Raw genomic sequence first — 22897 nt, 5'->3', positions numbered from 1 at the left:
GAAGCAAATATGAGGATAATTGATTTGAAAAAGCCACGCTGGATTACCTTCCATCTTATTGTTAAATCAAAGCATCTTTTCCTCCTTGCCCTTTTCTTACATTACAAAGTGAAACGCATTATACAAGGGGACTTCCCAAAAGTACATTACACATTATTATGGTAGGCCAAGTAACTTTTATTGAATGTTGCACTACACTTTCAAGTGACACAAATACACAACACTATTTTTCAACATAGTCACCAACTCTCTATAAACAATAATTAGAATGTTCTACCAGTCATTCAGTTTCTCAGTGATAGAAATCTGTTCTTTGGCGAGAGAGCCATTCATTAGAGAAATCACTTTTCCCAAGATGTTCTTTCAGCTTGTCAAACAGATGGAAATTGCATGGTGCAAGATATTCCTTCCTTCCCAATCAGCATCATCCACATCGGTACATCCTTGGTCAAATAATTGGCACTATTTCATTATGGCTGGACATGTCATTGCAACTGGTGCATACACTGCCAGAATTTTCACAGTGATTATGTGTGGATTTTTGATGTTTTGCCCACAAGAATTGTAATGACCCACATATTTCAAATTTGGAGTATTTTGATAGCACATTGTGACGTGCCAGTTACCAGTATTGCAGGAGAACTGTGTCTGCAAGGAACCCAGAAGACATACTCACTTCTGACAATGCACCACTCTTGTTGTGCAATGGCCTTGGCATGGGACAACATAAACTGAAATGACAAGTCATGGCCTCCTAATATCGTGTTGGACCTCCTTTTGCCATACGTAGTTCAGCAACTCAATATGGCATGGACTCAACAAGTCGTCAGCAGTCCCCTGCAGGAATACTGAGCCATGCTGCATCTATAGTCATCCATAATTCAGTTCAGGATTTTGTGCAAAAACTAACCTCTCAATTACATACCCTAAATAGTCAATGGAATTCATGATGTGTGATCTGGGTGGCCAAATCATTTGCACAAATTGTCTAGACTGTTCTTCAAACCAATTGCAAACAACTGTGGCACAGTGAGGTGGCACATTTTCATCCATAAAAATTACATCACTGTTTGGGAACATGAAGTCCATGAATGGCTGCAAACGGTCTCCAACTTTCCGAACATAACCATTTAGAGTCAAGATTGGTTCAGTTGGACCAGAGGATCCAGTCCACTGCATGTAACCACAGCCTGCACTGTTACAGAGCCACCACCAGCTTGCACAGTGCCTTCTTGACTATTTGGGTCCATGGCTTGATGAGGTCTGTGCCACACTAGAACCCTACCATCAGGTCTTATAAAATGAAACTGGGACTCATCTGACAAGGCCACACACAGTTTTGCCATTGTCTGGGGCTAACAGGTACGGTCGCAAGCCCAGGAGAGATCCTGCAGGTGATGTCATGCTGTTAGCAAAGCCACTCATGTCAGCTGTCTTTCACCATAGCCCATAAATGGCAAATTTAGCCACATCATCTTAATGGATATATTCAGTGCTCATCCCACTTACATTTCTGCAGTTATTTCATGCAGTGTTGCTTGTCTCTTAGCACTGACAACTCTACAAAAACATCGCAGCTCTCGGTCATTAAAGGAAGGCTGTTGGTCACTTCATTGTCCTTGGTGAGAGGTAATGCCTGAATTCTTGGCACACCCTTGACATTGATGGTCTCAGAATAGTGAATTCTCACACCATTTCCAAAATGGAATGTTCCATGCATCTAGCTCCAACTACCATTTCACATTCACAGTCTGTTAATTCCTGTAGTGCAGCCACAATCATGCAATCACATTGGACACCTTTTGACATGAATCACGTGAGTAAAAATAAGAGCTCTGCCAATGCACTTCCCCTTTTATACCTTGTGTATGTGATACTATTGCCATGTGTATATGTGCATATCGCTATCCCACCACTTTTGTCACCTCAGTATATGTAACTTATTTTCTGAAGTCCACACTTATATGTGTCTTCTTATTCTTTCCATTCTCAGACAGCAAATAAAGAAAGAAATATATTAAGTATAATAACTAGAATACAACTATAATGATTTAGGTATCTGTTATTTTCTTTCTTCTATACCTCACACGTTATTCAAGAATTGCTCACATTCTTTTGTGTTACACTAGCCACAAGTTTATAAAAGCCAGCGTATTAACAATTTTTCAATCTTATTTTAAAGGAATTCCTAAAGTAACTAATTTAATGATGTTATTATCTCTGGAGTTAACCAACAATAGCATCTGAAAAATTTAGGAACACTCTTTCCAAAACTTCAAAATGTTGGATTGCACTGCAAGTGTGGAATTGAAAGTGGTAGCAGTTGACAAATTTCTGCCCCTGTGGTTTTTGAAGTCATTCAAGCACTATTACACCACAGCAACATCTATCTCAGGCAGCCTCCACTATATAACTGTTAACCAAACTAAAATGTAAAAGTCAAATAAAGGAAATATATCTTCCTGTGAAACAGCAATTAACAAGTTAATACATTGTCTCAAATTTGGTCCCATTTTAACAAACTTCACACCTGGCTGCCCGATAACGTTACCAACAGATGTATCACCAAGTGGTGTAAATGTGGTGTTATTATAAAGGAGGAACACAGGATTTTAACAAACATCATGTACCCCTCAAAAACATTTACTGCCTCACTTATTTATGATTATATATGAAGCCCTGGCCATAACACTGGGCACTACTGATTACCTGATTCATTACCAAGCCACATTACAATGTACTAACATGTACGTAATTATTGTCAGGCTGCTCACAGAGGGGGCAGCAGACAGCAAAATGGGGTATGTTTTTAGATGAAAAATTCTATGATAAAGGCAATGACACATTTTACAGTCATAGCATATAGCTGTGGATCTGATACTTCAAGGCCTGCAGTGGTTATATTGTAACAGGCCAAACTGACTGCCTGTGCAATCTTCCCACAGCTATTGACACTTCCTTAACTGAAACATTGTTAGAACCATGTAGATGGCTTGAATATAATAAGGAAGTTTAACACATGATCATCCCTCAAACACTATGACCTCTACCTATCACACCTAGAACTGTGGAATGATAATAATGAAGGAACTTGCTATACACTATGGGATACAACAGCCAAGGACATAATGGCAAGGGTCAACAGTTGTGTAGCTAATGTTAAGCACTTGACCACATCACCAAAGAAATTCACCTCACCACCAATCTTCACACACCTGTGGGAATTCATGCATGTGAGCTTTGCCACCACCTTCGCATGAACAATGTAGATAACAGTTGTGGATACTCTATCCAATTTTCAATATATCTTGGCAGAAGGGCTCTATGCCACAAAGCAGACCACTTATGGCGGTACATTGCCCCAGTGTTGTGCCACAGCATCAACAGGCAGCATCATCTAACTGCCGGGCAGTACCTGGATAGTTAGTGTAACCAAGGGCACTTTGGCACACAGCATATGTAACTTATCTAGTTGCAACACCACAATAAACCTGTTTTTCACGAATAAATATCAGCCATCTAGGCAGCTTGGGGATGGATCTAAACAGCGAGTCATCAACCGTCTTAGTGCATGCCACCACCATGAGGTTGTTGCCACTCTGCCAACATCCTCACTTGACCGCCTGCCGAGGGGTCCAACTGCAGCCCAATGGGCTGAGGTTCGAACTGGGGCCCTCTAAGCCACCCAGTAACTGCCAGGAAGCCACTGGTTTAGTCGTCAATCCCTGGATGTCTGCACACATCACTTGCCATGGCCAGTTGGGACTCAGCATTCTACACTCAGCAGGCAGTATCAGCCACCTGCATCAGCTCTGATACAGTTTGTCCACTGGCCAGAGCTGTCTATGATGCAAAACCACACCACACATTGTCTACACTTAGCACTGCAGTACCTGCTATCCTACTGCAGTGCTTCACTGTCATGGGGTGTGTGGATCGAAGCCCAACTTCCAGCCACAGCCAGATGAGGGCTTGAGTTTGTAATAAATGAATAAAGGGATTCTGCTACCTACTAGTAGCTCAGGACTCAGCCCGATCCACTATCCTCCACTGGAGCATACCCATATCCTCTGCAGTGTAGTGAATGTAATCATAACAACTGCCAAAGTGACAATTTAAGCACTCATGAAAATTTTCACAATCATGGGACTTCCTTGACTTGGGAAGAGATAATGATTCTTAATGCTATTCAAAAATCATTCCAGCCTACAGAATTGTGTGGAATACCTCCTGGTGACATAATTTCATTCTGCATGCCAAGGCCAAGAGGAAAGTGTGGATTTTCAACAGCCAGATGTCCTTGGATGGGGAGAATGTGTCAGTACAAGCAGAGCTGATGCTCTTCCTCATCATTTATGAGTCAATCTCATTCAACGGGCAGTGCTGTGTCATAAGTCTCCATGAAAACCAACTGCATACCATTCTCTACCTGCTTAGTACACCATTTAGTGCCACCAAAACACAGTTCCACCATTACATCAGCAATACTCGCTGGGGATTGTCAGCTTGATTTGCTCACCACTCACCTCCAGGGATGGACACCAACCATTGTCACAAGGAGCTCTTGATGTATATTGGTATGTTGGAATAAGAATAAAGCTCAGAAATAGTAGGTTAATAATAGCTAGCCTGTACAGATTCCTCGACAGTAACATGGAAGAATACTTTTGTCATCTAGAGGAAGTTGTTGATGAACTCTCATGTCATAACAAAACAGAATATAATATTAGGGGATGTGAACATTGACTTCTTAACTAATAGCATAAATTGCTTTAGATATATTGATGTCTTACAGTACTATAATTAAGCCCTTCTGAATTCAACACCAACAACAATGACATGGGACTCTCAGACATGTATTGACCATGTTATTACAAACTTAACCTTGTAGTTAGAACTGTTGAGAACTATATTTCACACTATAGTGCATTACCCCTAAGCTTCATACAGGCAAGGAAATAGTATCTTATGGGGACCTATTTACATATGAAAGAAAGTTAGACTACCATACTTTAAAGAAAACTGTGCCACACATAGACTGGTATCAGATAGTCTTATATGAAACAGAAGACATTAATGAATAGCTGGACAAATTTTGTACAACATTAACCCATTGTCTTAATCAAGCATGCCCAGTGGTCAAAATACTAAAGACAACTGACAGTTCCAAGAACCTTAAACTTCCCCCTAACGAGATAAAAATAAAGGAAAATATAAAGGATTTATATATTCTTTTTTGGATGCACCAAACCGCAGTACCTTCAATCTAAATACAAAGTCTGTAGAAAAATGTACAGGGAAGCACTTAAGACATTAGAGCACAGATGTATGCAGAACAGATGAGGCAATACAGTAATGTTAGTGGAACAGCATGGAGTATGGTAAATAAGGAAGGCAGGGGAAGCAACAATGCATTGTGCAATAACATAATAATAAGAGACAATGAAAAATTGCTGAGTGACCCAAAGGAAGAATGTGAGAGGTTCTTAGAAAGATGAGTAGGGAGGATGCAATCAACCCACCACATGTGCTAAATCCTAATAATGCCAGTAGTTCATTCTTACTGAGGTGTGTTATAGAATTGGAAATCCTGAAAACCATTTCCAACTTAAAAGCAAATATATCCATTGGCTGGGATGACATCTCAGACAAATTCCTGATAGAATGCAGTAATGAATTAATAAGGCCACTACAACATTTAATAAACAGCTCTTTCAGTCAGTGGTCATTTCCTATCTTCACTGACATAAGACTGGTGCATAGAAAGGGAATAAATACTGATATACAAAATTATAGGCCTATTTTGTTGACATCAATACTTAGTAAGTTGTTGGAAAGGCTACTTCATGATCAATTTGAATCATTTTTCTGCAGTTACAATCTATTAAACAGCTGTCAGCATAGTTTCAGGAAGGGCAAGTCTACAATAACAGCTCTAGCTACATTTTTTCAGGTGGTATTGAATAAACTTGATGATGTAAACATAGTTATTGGCAGCTTTTTAGACCTATCCAAGGCTTTTGACTCTGTAAATCATTGTATTCTTCTATATAAATCAGAAACTTATGGAGTCAGAGGAGTGGAATTAGATTTGTTAAGAGTCTGCCATGCAGACAGGCGACAATGTGTTAAGCTGTATCATACAACTGGGGGATGCATGCACACAGTAAAATTGTCTAATAAAATTCTTAACTGTGGAGTCCCTCAGGGAAGTATTATCGGGCCTCTTTTGTTTATTGTGTACAGCAAAATGGTACAATAATTCCACAAAATTCAAACCTAGTACATTATGCTGACAATACCTCCTTCATAAGTTGGGGCTCTACAAAACAGTTAGCAGTGCAAAATAATACAGAGACCATTAGCCTCACCACAGAATATCTCACAAAAAACAAATTGGCACTAAATAAGGACAATACTATTCTGATGGAATTCCTACTAAATTATAAATTGAGAAAACTGGACGCTCAGCCAGAGTCACCAGTTGAAACAATTGATTAATATAAATTCCTGAATATTATAGTAGATGAACATCTTATACGGAAGGAGCACATAAGCTACATGTGTAAAAAAAATCTCCTGTAACACCTACCTCCTAAAATGCCTTTCTAGCGTAATAGTGGCACCCATCTTAAGACAAATCTATTTTGGAATTATACACTCCCACCTATAATATGGCATTAAGATTTGGGATGGGGTACAAATGGTATACATGGACAGGACTTTCAGAGCTCAGAAAAGAGCAATTATGGTAATAGCTAATATCAATAAACATCAGTACTGTTGAGAATACTTCATTAGACATAACATATTAACAGTATATTCATCATATGGACTCAGGACTATACTGTTTTGAAAAGAAAATATGGAGCATAGTATAATCAATTGTGAAATCCATCATCATAATACAACAAAAAGAGAGGATTCCCACATAAAATTTAGTAATAAAAGAACAACAGATCATAGTCCGTTTTCTGTTGGAAGACACTTACGTAACAAACTGCCAAATAACATAAAACTGTTAAGTGGAAACATATTTAAGACAAAATTACAGCAAATGTTAATTGATAAATGTTTGTATGCCATCAAGGATTTTTAATGTTGTTGTGTATAATTTATCTTTATTTCTATACTCTTATTAATATTCATGTGTTTATAAACAGACTATGACTCTGACCGTAAAAGTTGTTATGGACAAATAAACCATTTATTATTATTATTATTATTATTACTGGTGGGGGTTGCAATGCGACTCCAAAAAAGCCTGTGACTGTGGAAGAAGAATAAAGAAAAATCAAGACACCATAAGATTTGTCAACCTGGAAAAACATTTGACAATGTCGAATGGTGCAAGATGTTCAAAATTATGAGGAAAATAGGGGTAAGCTATAGGGAGTGATGGGTAATATACAACATGTACAAGAGCCAAGAAGGAGTAATAAGTGTGGAAGACCAAGAACGATATGCTCGGATTAAAAAGGGTGTAAGACAAGGATGTATTCTTTTCCCACTACTGTTCTATCTATACACAGATGAAGCAATGATGGGCATAAAAGAAAGGTTCAGGATTGGAATTAAAATTTGAGGTGAAAGAATATCAATGATACGATTCGCTGATGACACTGCTCTTCTCAATGAAAGTGAAGAAAATTACATGACCTGCTGAATGGAATGAACAGTGTAACAAGTACAGAACATGGACAGAGAGTGAATCGAAGAAAGACAAAAGTCATGAGAAGTACCAAAACCAAGAACAGCAAGAACATTAACATCAGGATTTATGGTCATGAAGTAGATAAAGTTAAGGAATTCTACTGCCTAGGCAGCAAAATAACTAGCGATGGACGGAGCAATGCGAACATCAAAAGCAGACTATCAATGCCAAAAAGGCATTCCTGGCCAGGAAAAGTCTATTAGTATATAACCTAGGTCTTGATTTGAGGAGTAAATTTATGAGAAAGTATATTTGGAGCACAGCACTGTGTGGTATTGAAACATGGACTGTGGGCATCAAGAACATAAGAGAATTTAAGCATTTGAGATGTTGTGCTACAGAAGAATGTTGAAAATTAGGTGGACTGATAGGGTAAGAAATGAGGAGGTGCTGCAAGGAATATGTGGAAAACACTGACAAGGAGAAGGGACAGGATGATAGGACATCTGTTAAGACACCAGGGAATAACTTCTAGGGTACTAGAGGGAGCTGTAGAGGGTAAAAACTGTAGAAGAAGACAGAGAGGGAATACATCCAGCAAATAAGAGAGGATGTAGATAGCAAGTGCTACTCTTATATGAAGAGGTTGAGTCTCTTGATAGTCTGGTGCGACAATGAACTATTCTTCAGGTAGTTTAAGTCTTCTCATCAACTCTTTTTGTCAGGTCAGCACTGAGTCTGCAATATGCTGGATCAGACAGCAAACACTGCATCTTTTCAAATAAAGCTGCTTGTCCGATCAAACAGTAGAACTGCCCTTCATGGGTTAGATAACCTTGAGCATTTGCATGACTGATTTTTAGTAAGTTGTGATATGGTCTCTTTATTCTCTTGCACTCCTCTGCCTGATTTGTTACAGTTAGCTGACATTAGGTTTGGTGTTGAATTAGCCAATGTTGACATTTGTAGACTTCCACTTAGCCTACTTTTTATTGAATGACCAGTTCTATGAAGAGACACTTATGGAGTTGCGATGGGGAGTCCTTTGTCACCTATTATTGCCAATATGCTTATAGAAAATATTCAGGACTGTAGCCGGCGGCATTGACATCAGGAGGCTTTTTTAGACAAGTAGTCAACATTTTTGTTGTTTAATGTCATGGAAGAGAGAACATAAATAGATTTTCCAAACATATAAATATATCCAATCCACCTAAACACTCATTTCAGGATGGAGCTGCTGAAACAAGGCGTAATTTGTACATTGAATCGTAGGGCCCTTGTCATCTCAGACCCTGAAAGTTTGACAGCTGAGTTAGCCTATCTTGAAGAAGAAACATGTTTCTTGACCACAGTATAAGATTAGGGCCCTTTGAGGGTCTAAAGGTTGATCTCTGGTTGCGTAAGAGTGGCTTCCAGACATCATGACAAATGAAAGACTTTGGCACTCAAGTGAGTGGGGTGTTTTCAGATATCATAATAGTCATCAGCATAAATAGTATAGAGAGGAATAAGATGAAAAACGCCAGTGCATTTTACCAGTCAGTTCCATGGAGTTCAGTGCATGAGATACTATATCTCCAAGCATGTAACAGAACTGAGCTTTTTATGCACCACTGTGTAATGTGCTACATATGACAGCATGTTGATGTAGTGGCTGGTGATGAGAACTGCAAATTGCAATGATTATGTGATGCACGAAATCACTCATCAATTCAATAGTGAATAACAACTAGTGAGCAGCTACATTACCCTGAACCATGTTATTGGAAGGATACAGAAGCCACTGTCCTATACAATTACCATGTGTCACAGTGATTAATTAGCATGTGGTCTCACACTGCCATTGGGCACTTAAAGCATAAGTAAAAATTACCAGTACTGACAAATTGCCAAACATGTTGCTGAATGCCAGTGGTAAGGTATGAGTTCACAGAAAACCATGAGGTGATGTATCCCACAGAGCAACATTCACGCAGGTTCTGGATGTATTCTTATTTGGGGGCATTTACGAAGCATGAAACAGGTCCCTAATACTCCTGCCATCATTTCACAATGGCAATTGATTTATAGAAAATTACTGCCTGATCATGTGATCCTGTTTGTGATACTGTGCGTGTGATCTGTACCTTTGGCAAGATGCATTACCAACCCGTCACTCCCACATTATGTCAGAATAGTTAGAGGAACACTCCACAAATATAATGGTATTGGGTGACACCAAATAATGATAAATATTGTCTTGTGATCAGCAGCTGAGTAGTCATAAATAAGGACTGTTCACTAATGCTTTAGTCGCTGTCTTGTTGAGACCATATCATAACACAATGCCACCATTACGAGACTGAAGACTTCCCACACACCAATAGGTAAGTGTGCCTGATTCAGTTTCTCATAAGCATATTAATGAATATATGAGGCATACTGCAGTTTGTAACAAACCTACCTTTTGTCAGCACATTACTGAACAGTAACAGAAAAGCAATATGCAATGCAATCCAAAACATTGGTCCAAATCTGTGACAGTTAGTGAACTCTTGAATCGTTGATGTATCCATGACAACATTCTACAAGAGTCTCAGTTCTTGAAGTATCAGCAATGCCTGCATACAAAAGGAACAAGTTATACAAAATGCATAGTAGTTACAATAAAAACGTTGCAGTTCGTAAATGACATTGTAGGGGCATTTCACAATACTTTGGACAAGGTAGGTGTATTTCACTATTCAAGAAGCTAATGAATGTGAAATATGAAATGAAAGGTGATTATATGTATTTGCCAAATACAACAAAATTAACCACCAGAAATTCATGTACTACCAAGACTGGTGGAACAGCAAACATGAAAATTTTAAAATTCTTGTCAAACATGAAAATTTTAAAATTCTTATTAGGCATGTGACATTACATTTTTTCTTTCCAGAGTAAGAGGAAAGTATTTTCCAAAGTTGGTACGATTGATAGTTGCACCTAGCATCTGTGACTCTTATCCAGCAATATTGCCAAAATTATTCAAAATGGCTGCCAACAATCAGTTCTCAGCACTTGTGTAACAATGTAAGCTAATTTCTCTGTGCTGAAGCTATGAAGCAGTTCCTTCTGCAGAGAGAACTTCTATGCTCTAATTTCATAATGAAGTGATCAATGCATAACAATGTCCACGAAAATTTTTGTAAGATTATTTTCTATTTTCTCCAGAACATTGTTTATTTCAGAAATAACAATTCAATGGGTGAATCGTTCTTGAACTAAAATATTTTTTGGTACTTAATACCAAACAGGTTTACATTCAGAGCTGCCAATCCATCTGTTTAAAGTGCTCCATGCCGCTTATTTATAATAGGCCTATGTGTATGGTTGTTTTTTGAACAATGTAGAAATTCATAAACAATATAAATAAATAAAAAGTTCTTCATTAAAGTGAGTTTGATACAGCTTACATTGCAGTGGAAGTGCAGCTGTATAAATCTTTGTTGTCACTTATTAAAACTCGTGTACGTGTACAGGGTTTTAGCATATTTATACTGTTGCATTTTTTCTCTCTTTTACTACCTCTACAATTAACGTGTTACCAATACAGAACTGTCTAGCGGTTTAATTGTGATGGTGTAGAATTTCCAGTTTATGTGAATTTGAGACACAGGAAAACAGGAATGGGAGATGGTTCTGGTTTACATACGAAGTTTACTTGCGCTTCATAAGGAACATCTTTGAAGGGCGAACAGTAAATACTGACGCCAGACTTGAAACGAAGTAATGGCAAAATGTTATGAGCTACGGATAGGCCTACTATTCTTTGCCAACAACACTTAAAACAAAACTGACTTTTGCTTCCTGGATTTCTGCCAACGTCAAGAAAAACAAGCCATTAAATACAAACAATATACCTGCCGTTGTAAATTTTATTCTCGTCTGATCTGCACCAGGCACCTACCTTGGTACACCTCGACTTCACGTCAGCAATGCGACATGTGTTCCGGTACGACAATCGGCACTCTTACTTGCACTGATTCTAGTTGTAACTAAAACGACTTAAATGCGTGTTCAACATCGAAACTGAACGCCTTTCACAATTGTAGACGTGGTTTGATATCGTGCGGCGAAGACAAATATCCCCTCACTCACATGGTCTGACATTATTGATCGTTGGGTAGCTGGCGCGCCGCTCTTGTTTCTGTGACGCTATTGTAGCAGGCATCCGCTGAGCAGCGCTGCCGTATTACCGTGTGTTACAAGTGAGTAACGTGGCCAATAATCGAGGCACACATTGACTGTACAACACTCTCGTTACAACTTTAAACGACACAGCAGCGCCGTAAGTCACACGAAAGAGAATACAGAAATCGTTAACCTGAGAAGTCGGTTAGCTTATACCGGAGACGGATAGTAAGTTCATGTCGGTAACGAAGTTTCCACTTTTGATTTTGCTGCACATAACAGAAACACAGTAAGAATTAAATGAGCATCGTTTCACACATGTCCAGCTACCTTGTAAATAGCGCTGTAACTTGTGGCGACAGTATCGGACGGGCTGTAGCGACGGTTGCATGTCAGATATTCGTGCTTGTACACATATTCGTAAAGTTTGACAGCCGCGCAGGGTAGCCGAGCGGTCTGTGGCGCCTTGCCACGGTTCGCGCGGCTCTCCTCGTCGGAGGTTCGAGTCCTCCATCGGGCATGGGTGTGTGTGTTGTCCTTAGCGTAAGAAAGTTAAAGTTAGATTAAAGTAGAGTGTAAGCCTAGGGACCGATGACCTCAGCAGTTGGGTCCCACAGGAACTTACCAAAAATTTCCAAAGAAAAATTAGGAAATTTGTGGTAAGGTCTTATGGGACCAAACTGCTGAGGTCATCGGTTCCTAAGCTTACACAGTACTTAATCTAACTTAAACTAACTTACGCTAAGGACGACACACACACCCATGCCCGATGGAGGACTCGAACCTATGACGGGAAGAGCCGCGCGGACCGTGACAAGACGCCACAGACCGCTCGGCTACTCCGCGCGGCAATTTCCAAAGCTTGACATAGAATTAAGCGAATGGATCACAATAAATTCCTAGCGTGGGTGGTCTTTTATAGACGCCCGAAGAAAAGAAGAAGAAACAGGATGGAATGGTTTCATACAATCAACATGAGAAGACACGATGTTGGGACACTCTTTATACTCTTTGAGGACTTGAGAAATGATGGTGATAAAATTTTCAGTTATTTTAGGTTGAGTATGCAAACTTTTGACGATCTCAGAAGCAAAACGACATTTAAGAAAAGCTTTAAATATTTAATTTATAAATTGAATGAATCGAGTGATGCGGAGTGGTATGAGATAGAGGTGGATGTGCAAAACGTTCCTGTGAGGTCTTGCCAATGGGACTGTAGAGTATGGCGCTGGTTACACTGTGCTGTATGACATCCATGGTGCCTGCTACCATCAAGTGACACACCAGAATTTATAGCGTTTACTGATACTTTTTTGTTGTTTTTAATTTCAGAAACGTTTTTTAACGCTCTCAGCTGGATTTCCACCATAGACGCAATTATCCAATTGAAAAATGGCTTATGTCGATCTTGCTTTTGTTTCAAGACACTAATTAGTTCATATGGGTCTGGTTTCATTTATTGGTTCAAGTAGTGTCGATTTTCTAAATGTTTCAACTTCTTGCTTGAAGTAGGATGGTGTATTTCTTCGCTGTCTTTTTCAGAATGTGCGGTAGGTGGCAGAGAATCATCTGGAGGTATGTCTTCAGTAGGACGGTGGTCAATAGTTTCTTTTTATTTTTTTTCCCAAAAATTCTAGCTGCTTGCAGTCCTTTGCTACCTCTCAGTCTTTTGAAGTGAGCTGCGAATATTCACCCACTTCTTCATGACAGCTTTCCCTGTGAAAAAATTACTCGTTATTAGGCATCCTCGTGACAGTGGCGATAATAACTTTTTAAATTCAAAAGTAATTTGCAATAATATTACTACACAGGAATTGTACGTTACATGATTGACAAAGTTAGAAAAAAATCATTTCACATGGATTAGGAGCGTTTGTTTCAGATGTATGGCCAGCGGTTGTACAGTCAAAGATCTTCAACACAGTTACAGACTCAATATTTCCACTTTCAGCAAAACTGTCACAGATGTATATCAAGGGCTCTTGTTTGTACGGCACGTGTGTCTCTCGGTACCCACATCAGATCAGTGGAAGGAAACTTTTGAAAAATTAGAACAAAGAGCCGATTTACCTCACTGCGTACTAGCTGCCAAGGAAAACATCTTCGCATTGTCTATCCGAATAGTTCATTGTACCTATTACAACTACAACGGGTTTCCGTGTGAATTATTAATGACTGTGGCTGACTGACTTCCAGAAGATAAAATGCCTTCCTAGTGCAAAAAGTAACAAGGTGCTCAAGTTTTTTGCTGGTGGTGAGGCGTTCGGGCACTTTCTCCGACCGGTTCTTGGACGTCAGCTGACGATTGCAAAGAGGATTTATAACAATGGCCACTCGAAGGTACGTAGAATGTACAGTTGGAATAATGAGCAATAAATGGAGGCTTTTCCACAGAGAAATAAAGTTGGATCCCGACTTTGCGATTAATATTGTCAAGGCTTGTGGTGTTTTACACAATTTCATCACTGAAAGAGACTATTATAATACGGAGGACATTTGGTCGATAACTGGGCTAGAAAGCATAGCTCTAAATGAACACACGCGTGGGGGAATTTCAGCAAATAATGTCCGGAAAATGATGATGGTTTATTTTTAACACAAACAGCTCTAATTAAAAGGCAACATTCTAAGAGCTAATATGTAAGCAAAGCATTAATAATTGGAAATTTTAATGCATCAGAGCAAGTATGATTTCACACGAAAAACACACAAGTAGTGAAGACTAAGTGGAACGAGAAAGGTCAAGTAATGCCAGATGCGAACGCCAACAATAATCCACAACCACGACTCCATACATCGGCTTGGTTTTCCATCACAGGTCCATTTCACGCAGAAGTGGCTTGTGGACGTGGCGCTGTTTCGCGTCACCGCAGTTTTAACAAAAGGAGCAGTTCACACACAGATGTGTCGCGGTCGCGTTGCTTCGTTGTCCACGCCACGTCAGTTTGTCGCCACGAGTAGGGCAGCAAATGGACGTTGCGGCGGAGACGCGCAACTGCCGCTCTGCTGTTTTCATTAATTTGAAGTCGTCCGATGTGCCTAAAATGTTATACATATTTTATGTACATGAAGCAGAGCTACATCCGTCTATGTAGATGGTTTCTCAGTAAAACTTTTACGTTGCGAGTAAAAAGTTAAAAACCACTCTTTGGGAATCGCGCGTGTTCTCTGCTATGTAGTCTTTCTTATTCGATTTTGAGGAAACTATTCGAAGAGGAAAAAATGATTTTTCGACATCTTATATGGGCTGATATCACAACTTGAGAGTGAAATTGTTTTATATTCGTCACTGCCTAAACTTATCATGATACTTCTCAAATAAGCAAACCACTGGACATAATTCGAAACGTTTGCAGAAAAGAATGTAGCCTCTAGCCTGTTAACATTGTGCGGGTTTTAGGGCAGTTTGCTGCGCATAAAATATAGCTAACATATCTAAGTTGTTTTTAACATTGAAAAGAGAGCAATACCTCTTTTCAGGCATGAGTAAATAAGTGATATATTTGGACGCTTGTCCACGACGAGCTGCGACGCGCAACACTCGACATTATGGTCGCGCACTAAGCTGATTTGTGGCTCATGTTTGTGTTACGTATGTGCATTGTGAAGCCATTTACAATCACGTTTTAACTTAATATTGCATTATGAGTTACTTTCATTTTAAAACTAGAGGTAGATAGTTGCAGATTTAGCAGTAGAGTTAACTGTATCTGTTGTAGACGTTAATTTTTCTTATCTACACTGACAGCTCCATTCACGAAACTTTCAATAACTGTTATTTTCACGTATTGTCGAACAACTGGTGTGTGTTCGAGCAAGCAGCGCGTGAGAAATGGAATTTTGCCATCGATATAATTAATATATACTGTGTTCTGGATGTTTTATGTTCACTTGTTTGCTTACCATTTGTTTGCTTACCTATTTTATGTTTATATATTTGGGCTTCTTGATACAGGGAGTGTACACTGAGGTGACAAATGTCATGGGATAGCGATATGCTCACATACAATCACGTGACTTATGTGAAAAGGTTCTGATTATGGTCGCGCGACGTGAGTTAACAGACTTTGAAAGAAGAATGGTAGCTGGAGGTAGACGCATGTGGGGCATTCCATTTCGGAAATCGTTAGGGAATCCAGTATTCCGAGATACACAGTGTCGAGAGTGTACCGAGAATAACAGATTTCACGCATTACCTCTCACTTAACGACCGAGAGCAGTGGCGTCTGCGTAGAGTTGTCAGTGGTACCTTTGAGCCACTCCCCACCCTTCATATCAAGTTACAAACACATAGCGCGCTAAAAACGGTAGACCATAGTTAAAATGATGGGGATAGCAAAACATATACGAGGGTTGGAACTTAAATAGTGGCAACTATTTGTTCACAACCGATACAAAAGAGTTACATGTTTGCACCTGTTACTGTCCTTCACAGTAGGCACCAGCATTGAGTAGAACCCGTTGCCAGCGATCTGGAAGGCGTAGTATACCTTCAGCAGAGCCTGTTCTGTTGATGGTGCGAATGGAGCGGTCTGCTGCCTGTCGAATCTCTGGAACATTTCTGAAGCGAATGCCACGAAGTGGTTCCTTCATCTTCGGAAACAAATCAAAGACACAAGGACTTAAATCCGGGGATTATGGTGGATGGTACAGTACTTCCCAGTCCCATAGACCGAACAGACCAGCCACAGCTTGCGCTCTATGCGCCCGCACATTGTCGTGCAAAACGATGGGTGGGTTACGCAGAAAGTGTCGCCGCTTCTTTCGCAAAGCTGGTCGCAGGTGATGCTCCAAAAACGAACAGTAATATTTTGCATTGACAGTCTGCCGTGGAGGAACGTAATGCGTTGGGATAACACCACAGTCGTACACGAGAATCACCATAACTTTAGACCGCTCCATTCGCACCATCAACAGAACAGGCTCCGCTAACGGTATAATATGACTTCCACATCGCTGGCAACGGGTTCTACACAACGCTGGTGACTACTTTGAAGGACAGTAACAGGTGCAAACATGTAACTATTTTGTATTGGTTGTGAACAAATAGTTGCCACTATTTCCAGCCCTCGTAGAAATAAAACTTGGATACGAACCAAAAATAACATGCTGAAGAATAGTTCATTGTTTACCTTCCAGCGCTGGCAACTCAGAGGCACAAGTGCCTCGTTCCGATCAACTGTGATGGTATAAATTTCAGACAGTAGTAACATGGATTCGTGAATGCACTTATAAGCACCATAATCTTCAAATTCGGTACATATTTGTAGCAAGTAATTTGAAATTAAATTAAGGCTATTTTAATACAATTCAAAGAGAAGAAGAAAAATTACATTCGGATCATTTGGTTAGCGTTTGTCATAGTGTCTCATATTGCATAACGTATTTTAATATAAGTATAGTTAATAATACTAATCAATTACTCATCCGCTCACACAGACACAAAAATACTTCTTCAGGCAATTACAGTGTCACAGCCCTGGAGTCGCTGAGGGAGGCAGCAACCTGAAACAGAGAACAGTCGGCACGATGTGTTCTGAATGGTGCACACGTTTAGCGGCCAGTACTTGGTAGGCCGCGGCCAACATTTGCACCCTTACTACAGCCAGTCTACTGGGGGCTAACAATATACTAGTTTATGTAGGGTGCCATTTAATAATAAGATCGGCACCTATGCGGCCCAACATGCCTCCCTACACTGGTGTAGTACGTGCTACGTTGTCGAGGATCCACTTGTATTTCGTCATGATTCATCTACCAGCCACGACTTCTGCCACAATTTTCAAAACATTTGATATCGTTGGTTTGCAACACTATGAGTGGGAAATTTTATTACACTGTCTTGCTTTGGTGGAATTAGTGGTCGAAACGGCGTTTTTATTAAGTAAAAATTATTTTTCATTATTTACACCCAGAAAACTTTTATGATAAATGACTTCAAGCGCACTTCTACGCACTTATATCCAGTAAATATTTGTTTAAGGAAGTCAGTAATGGTTAGATGCATACGTTCCTTGCTCCATAAAGATGAATATGGTTGCTGTTAGTGAAATAGCTTCTTCAATGAACTCCTTAACAAGTAAATAAACCTCGTCACATCATACTCCTAACATGCAAAGAAAAAAAAAAAAACGGAGGAAAATAGTTCTGTTTGAAACTTGAACTTCATACCGTTTGTTGTTCGTTTACGCCACATATTATCATGTAGAACTTGCGTGATGAACCACGCAACTTGGTCACCCTCGATTTTCATGTACTATTCCAGGCAGCGACGGAAAGTTTGTGGCAAATGATTCGTATCTTCATTTATTCATCGACCGAGGTACTGAAACAAGATTTTTTTTTTTTAATGGAACGGGATACTACTTTTAACGGCATTCGAAACCTTTGGAAAGAAGGGTTCAGTGCTCAAGCGTTTGCTAAGGCTTCCAGGAAAATTTTCAAGACAAGGCTAGATAGTTCCTAAACACAAATGCAGAGGAACTTCCTTACTTTCAGTCGTCTATAAAGACATCTCTAAAACCTGCTTAATAGGTTAGAAAAGTAAGCTTATCACTTAACTGGAGAATACCAAGAATGATTTCGAAAAAGATCACGTGCAGACTAGATTCTGAACTTTAAAACCATCCTGCAGTTTTGCTAAAGTGAACAAATAGTGACCATATTTGCTGATTTTGAAAAATGTATATGATTCCGTAGATAGACGGATCCTGTTTAACGTACTAGAGAGTTCTAAATTAACAGAAGAAGAACTAAGCAAACTAACGCTGGCGAACACAACATCAAAAATTAAATTTTGTAGAGAACTTTCTGAAATCGGAACAGGTGTCTGTCAAGGGAGTGGATTATGAAGATTACTCTCAATCTAGCTCTGGAAAAAGTAATCAGAAAACGGGGAAATGAAACTTAAGATACCCATATTGACAGAAATCTCCGAAATAAAATTCGCTTTCATTGTCTAGTATTTGCTGATATTCTACAGTTTGCGATATTCTACAGTAACAGACCAGCAGCATCCATTATGGGGAGAAACTCTATGAAACATCGGCTAAACCTGTTCTCCAAGTTCCGTATGAGACGACGCGGTATACGGAAAGGACCAGATACAGATTTAATAATCAACGGTCAATCAACGAATTTGGAAAACTCTCCCAAGTAGACAATGTCAAGCATTTAAGAGAAATTATTGAACCGGCGGTGCTAAATTGGGAAGCTAACGAAGAAAAAAGCAGACACAAGATTGGAAAATTCGAAGAAAAATCTTCGGAACAAAATACAAAAACGCAATTTGGATGAAAAATAACATGCTAATGAATCATAATACGTCGCCTTCATCAACGAAGATATTGACGCAGTGGATGTTTTGTAACGCGTAAATGTTGAGTGGCGAAGAAGTTATTGGGTACATCCGTTGTGGTTGTAAAACGGGAAGAAATGTGGCATATTCGACGTAATGAAAGAACTGAACGTATATCTCAAACGTTTCCTCCATTTTTAAAGAATGCCTCAAAAATGTTTCTCTATTGCATTACACAAAGTGAAGGACAGCAATAAGGAAAAACAAGCAACGAAACTGGAATGTTTTGAACACTATTCCTACTTTCCATATGATTTTCGTTTGAACGTAAGCCTAAACATTGCTGATTCTGTGAGATATGTTAATAATATTACGACACTTTTCCAAAATCTGATCATCCGTAAATATTTCACTGCTGTAGACCAGAAATTACTCGTTGCAGGACAGTTTCCTACCATGTGAGAGCTTAAAAATTTTACCCTTCTGGAGAGGAACATAATATCCTTTCACCCAGAACACCGGTTTCCAGTCACTGCCAAAGCCAAGGACAACGGACTCCTATACAAGATGGAACCAGATGGTTTCAGGCATCTTAGTGCACTAGACGATAGGTTGCACAGAGTGTCATTCAAAATAGCTAAGTAAGTCTGGCAACATATTTCATCTGACGACCCTGCTACACTAAGGGAAAGAAAAAGTCGTAACATCTAGCAACCATGGATTTGTCAGAGCACTGCAAAGAAGCTGAGACGTGCTGGGAAAAGAAATCTGCCGCTCGATAACATTACAGTCTTCCCTATCTTGTGTGATAAAATTCTGCCAGTTGAAAGAAGGGAGCCTTACTAGACATGTGCAATATAGCCCAGCCGAAGAACAGATTTTCTACGGGCCAGTATTAAGTGAACTGTGGATCTGCACATCTTCCTGGCAAAACCCATCGACTGTGTACAGAAAATGTTTAGTTTAATTGCAAAAGAAATAGTGTTACATTTTTCCGTATCTTCTACTGCTGCTTATGAAGATTTTTATTGCAGTAAACATTTTGTATTTTGACCTGTGTTGCTCTACTACATAAAAATAAGACTTCTATTTCTGCAAAAACTAACACAGAAAAACCAAAGAGTTTCAGCAGTATAACGTTGTAACTGCATAGGTTCAACGTTGTCCGTCCAGAAACATAAAAATGATAGTTGTACTTTTAAAGAAAGAAGTATTTATGTAATAACTATTACAAAAATATACAAAATGGCATTTCACCTCATGCCACTGAGGTCACAAATGTGATGGGATACCTCCTAATATCGTGTTAGACCATCTTTTGCCTGGCATAGTGCAGCAACTTGACTTGACATGGACTCTTAGAAGTACCCTGCAGAGAGATTGAGCCGTGTTGCCTTTATAGCCGTCCGTAATTGCGAAAATGTTGCCAGTGCAGGATTTCGTGCACGAACCGACCTCTCAATTATATCCCATAAATGTTCGATGGGATTCATGTCAAACGATCTGGGTGGTCAGATCATTCGCTCTACTTGTCCAGAATGTTTCTCAAACCATCCGCGAACAATTGTGGCCAGCTGACATTGTCCAATGTCATCCATAAAAACGCCATTGTTGTTTGGAACATGAAATTCATTAATGGCTGCAAATTATCTCCCAGTAGCCGAACATAACCGTTTCCAGTTAACGATCGGTTGAGTAGGCCCAGACCATTCCATGTAAACATCACGAAGCCACCAGTGCTTTGTTGAAGACTTGGGTCCATGGCTGCGCCTCACTCGAACCCCATACTGCTCTGACCCACTGAAATCGGTACTCATCTGCCAGGGCACGGTTTTCCAGTCGCCTAGTGTCCAACCGATATATGAAGATGATGTTTGGTTTTCGGGGCGCTCAACTGCGCGGTTATCAGCACTGGTACAATTTCCCAACCTTTCCTCAGTCCAATCTAGCCACTTTGATGAATGATGATGAAATGTTGAAGACAGCACGAACACCCAGCCATCTTGTGGCAGGTGAAAATCCCTGACCCTGCCGGGAATCGAACCCGGGACCCCGTGCTCGGGAAGCGAGAACGCGACCGCGAGACCACGAGCTGCTGACTCCGACCATGTCACGAGCCCAGAAGAGGCGCTGCATGCGATGTGCTGTTAGCAAAGGCCTCGCGTCGGTCATCTGTTTCCAATGCCCACTGCCGCCAGATTTAGCAGCACTGTCCTGAGAGATACGTTCTTCATGCGTCCCACATTGATTTGTGCTGTTATTTCACGCAATGTTGCTCAAAGGTACTTACCTTTCCACTAAGAGTCATTAAAAAGTATCTCCGTGCTTACTCTGCAGGTATTGCTGTATGACACTACTCTTGAGTAACCGTTTATCCTTCAGACCATTGCTGACAAATATTTGTAAAAAACCTCTTTATGAATTATTGTACAGGTCATCTGAGGAAGTGTCTTCAATTGCCGCGAAACCAATCTTGACTTTTTATGAAAGTATTTTACAGGCAGTGCGGACCTCTTCATTCAAACTAAAAGATTCCCCATATCACGCCCCCTCATCCCACACTGGCGGTGTCACTTAGCCCTCTGCCCCTGAGATTAGCAGTGAACTTAATATAGCTCATGGCCGAATTTATCAAATGGCTCTGAGCACTGTGGGACTTAACATCTGAGGTCATGAGTCCCCTAGAACTACTTAAACCTAACTAACCCAAGGACATAACATACATCCATGCCCGAAGCAGGATTCGAACCTGCGACCGTAGCGGTCGCGCGGTTCCAAACTGAAGCGCCTAGAACCGCTCGGCCACACCGGCCGGCCCGAATTTATCAACGTCATTTAAAATCGAACACATCTTAAAATATTACTGTCTCTGTGAATGTTTGTGTTTGTTACTGGCAAGAAAACGACACTCTTTAATAGCTCTTAACGTTAGCTGGCATTTTTTTGGATTCGGCTGTTAATTTCTAGATGCACAATATTGTAAAATACAGCTGACAACCAGGGGTCGCACGAACATTTGATTACGGCTGCATGCGGCCCGCGGGTCGAAGTTTGACGACAATGAACCTAGACCCAAACCTGGCCACTGCAACTGTGACCGAAACGTCTGTTTTATTCAGTGATAAGTTATCTCAGAATATGGCACGGTAGCGTACCCGGAAAACTTACATGTTATACAGGGCGTTTAACAATTCGTATTAAGGGCTTCTAGGGCTTGTCAAGGAGACTTGGTAAATAAAGTTTTGGTAAGGAACCTGTGTCCAGAAATGTGCTAGTTGGATGTAAAACACGTTTGAATGTCGGATGACTTCCAAATATCCCGCGTCACGGTACGCACATGGCGGAGACGGTGCACTCAGCCCTGTGTGCTCAACAGGGACAGCCTTTTGCATATGCTCTATAGTAGCCCATGGCACGGACAGTGCTCTTAGTAGATCTTTTGTCTAACTGCTTCTTTATATATATATATATATATATAAGTTACTAAATATTACTTTGATTTCAAAACGTTCCTGCATTAGCTAAAATTGTACTAATAAGTAGCCTAAATATAGTCTCCTCACCATAAATTAGAGAGGCTGTTACAGTTCACAAACGACAAACTATCTACCACAATATACAAGAACACTGAGTAGCACTACAATTTCGCTTCCTACTGGCTATATTACTAGTATTTACAAAATACACAAAAATCAAAGCACATGTAAGACTGGATGACACATACTAAAAAGACCTTACGCTTATGGTTGTGTATTAATATACTGATGTGTAGTGAGGATATTTAGAAA

At 39.9% G+C, this 22897-nt stretch overlaps 1 protein-coding gene across 2 annotated transcripts in view; it reads right to left on the bottom strand.

Moving 5' to 3' along the window:
• Positions 1–11803, bottom strand: part of LOC126235888 (uncharacterized) — a 30249-nt gene extending 18446 nt beyond the window's left edge. For both annotated transcript variants that reach the window (XM_049944820.1, XM_049944829.1), the window contains exons 1-2: positions 11589–11803; positions 10101–10257 (exon numbers count right to left, since the gene is read on the bottom strand). In XM_049944820.1, coding sequence (XP_049800777.1) covers positions 10101–10212 — 112 coding nt within the window. In that variant the 5' untranslated portion in view covers positions 10213–10257; positions 11589–11803. The remainder of the gene's footprint in view (positions 1–10100; positions 10258–11588) is intronic.
• Between the last annotated feature and the right edge of the window lie 11094 nt (positions 11804–22897).

The sequence above is a fragment of the Schistocerca nitens genome, chromosome 1, assembly GCF_023898315.1.
Source record: "Schistocerca nitens isolate TAMUIC-IGC-003100 chromosome 1, iqSchNite1.1, whole genome shotgun sequence".
Lineage (NCBI taxonomy): Eukaryota > Metazoa > Arthropoda > Insecta > Orthoptera > Acrididae > Schistocerca > Schistocerca nitens.
The sequence above is the reverse complement of the archived record's forward strand: the minus strand, read 5'-3'. Positions and strand labels throughout refer to the sequence as shown.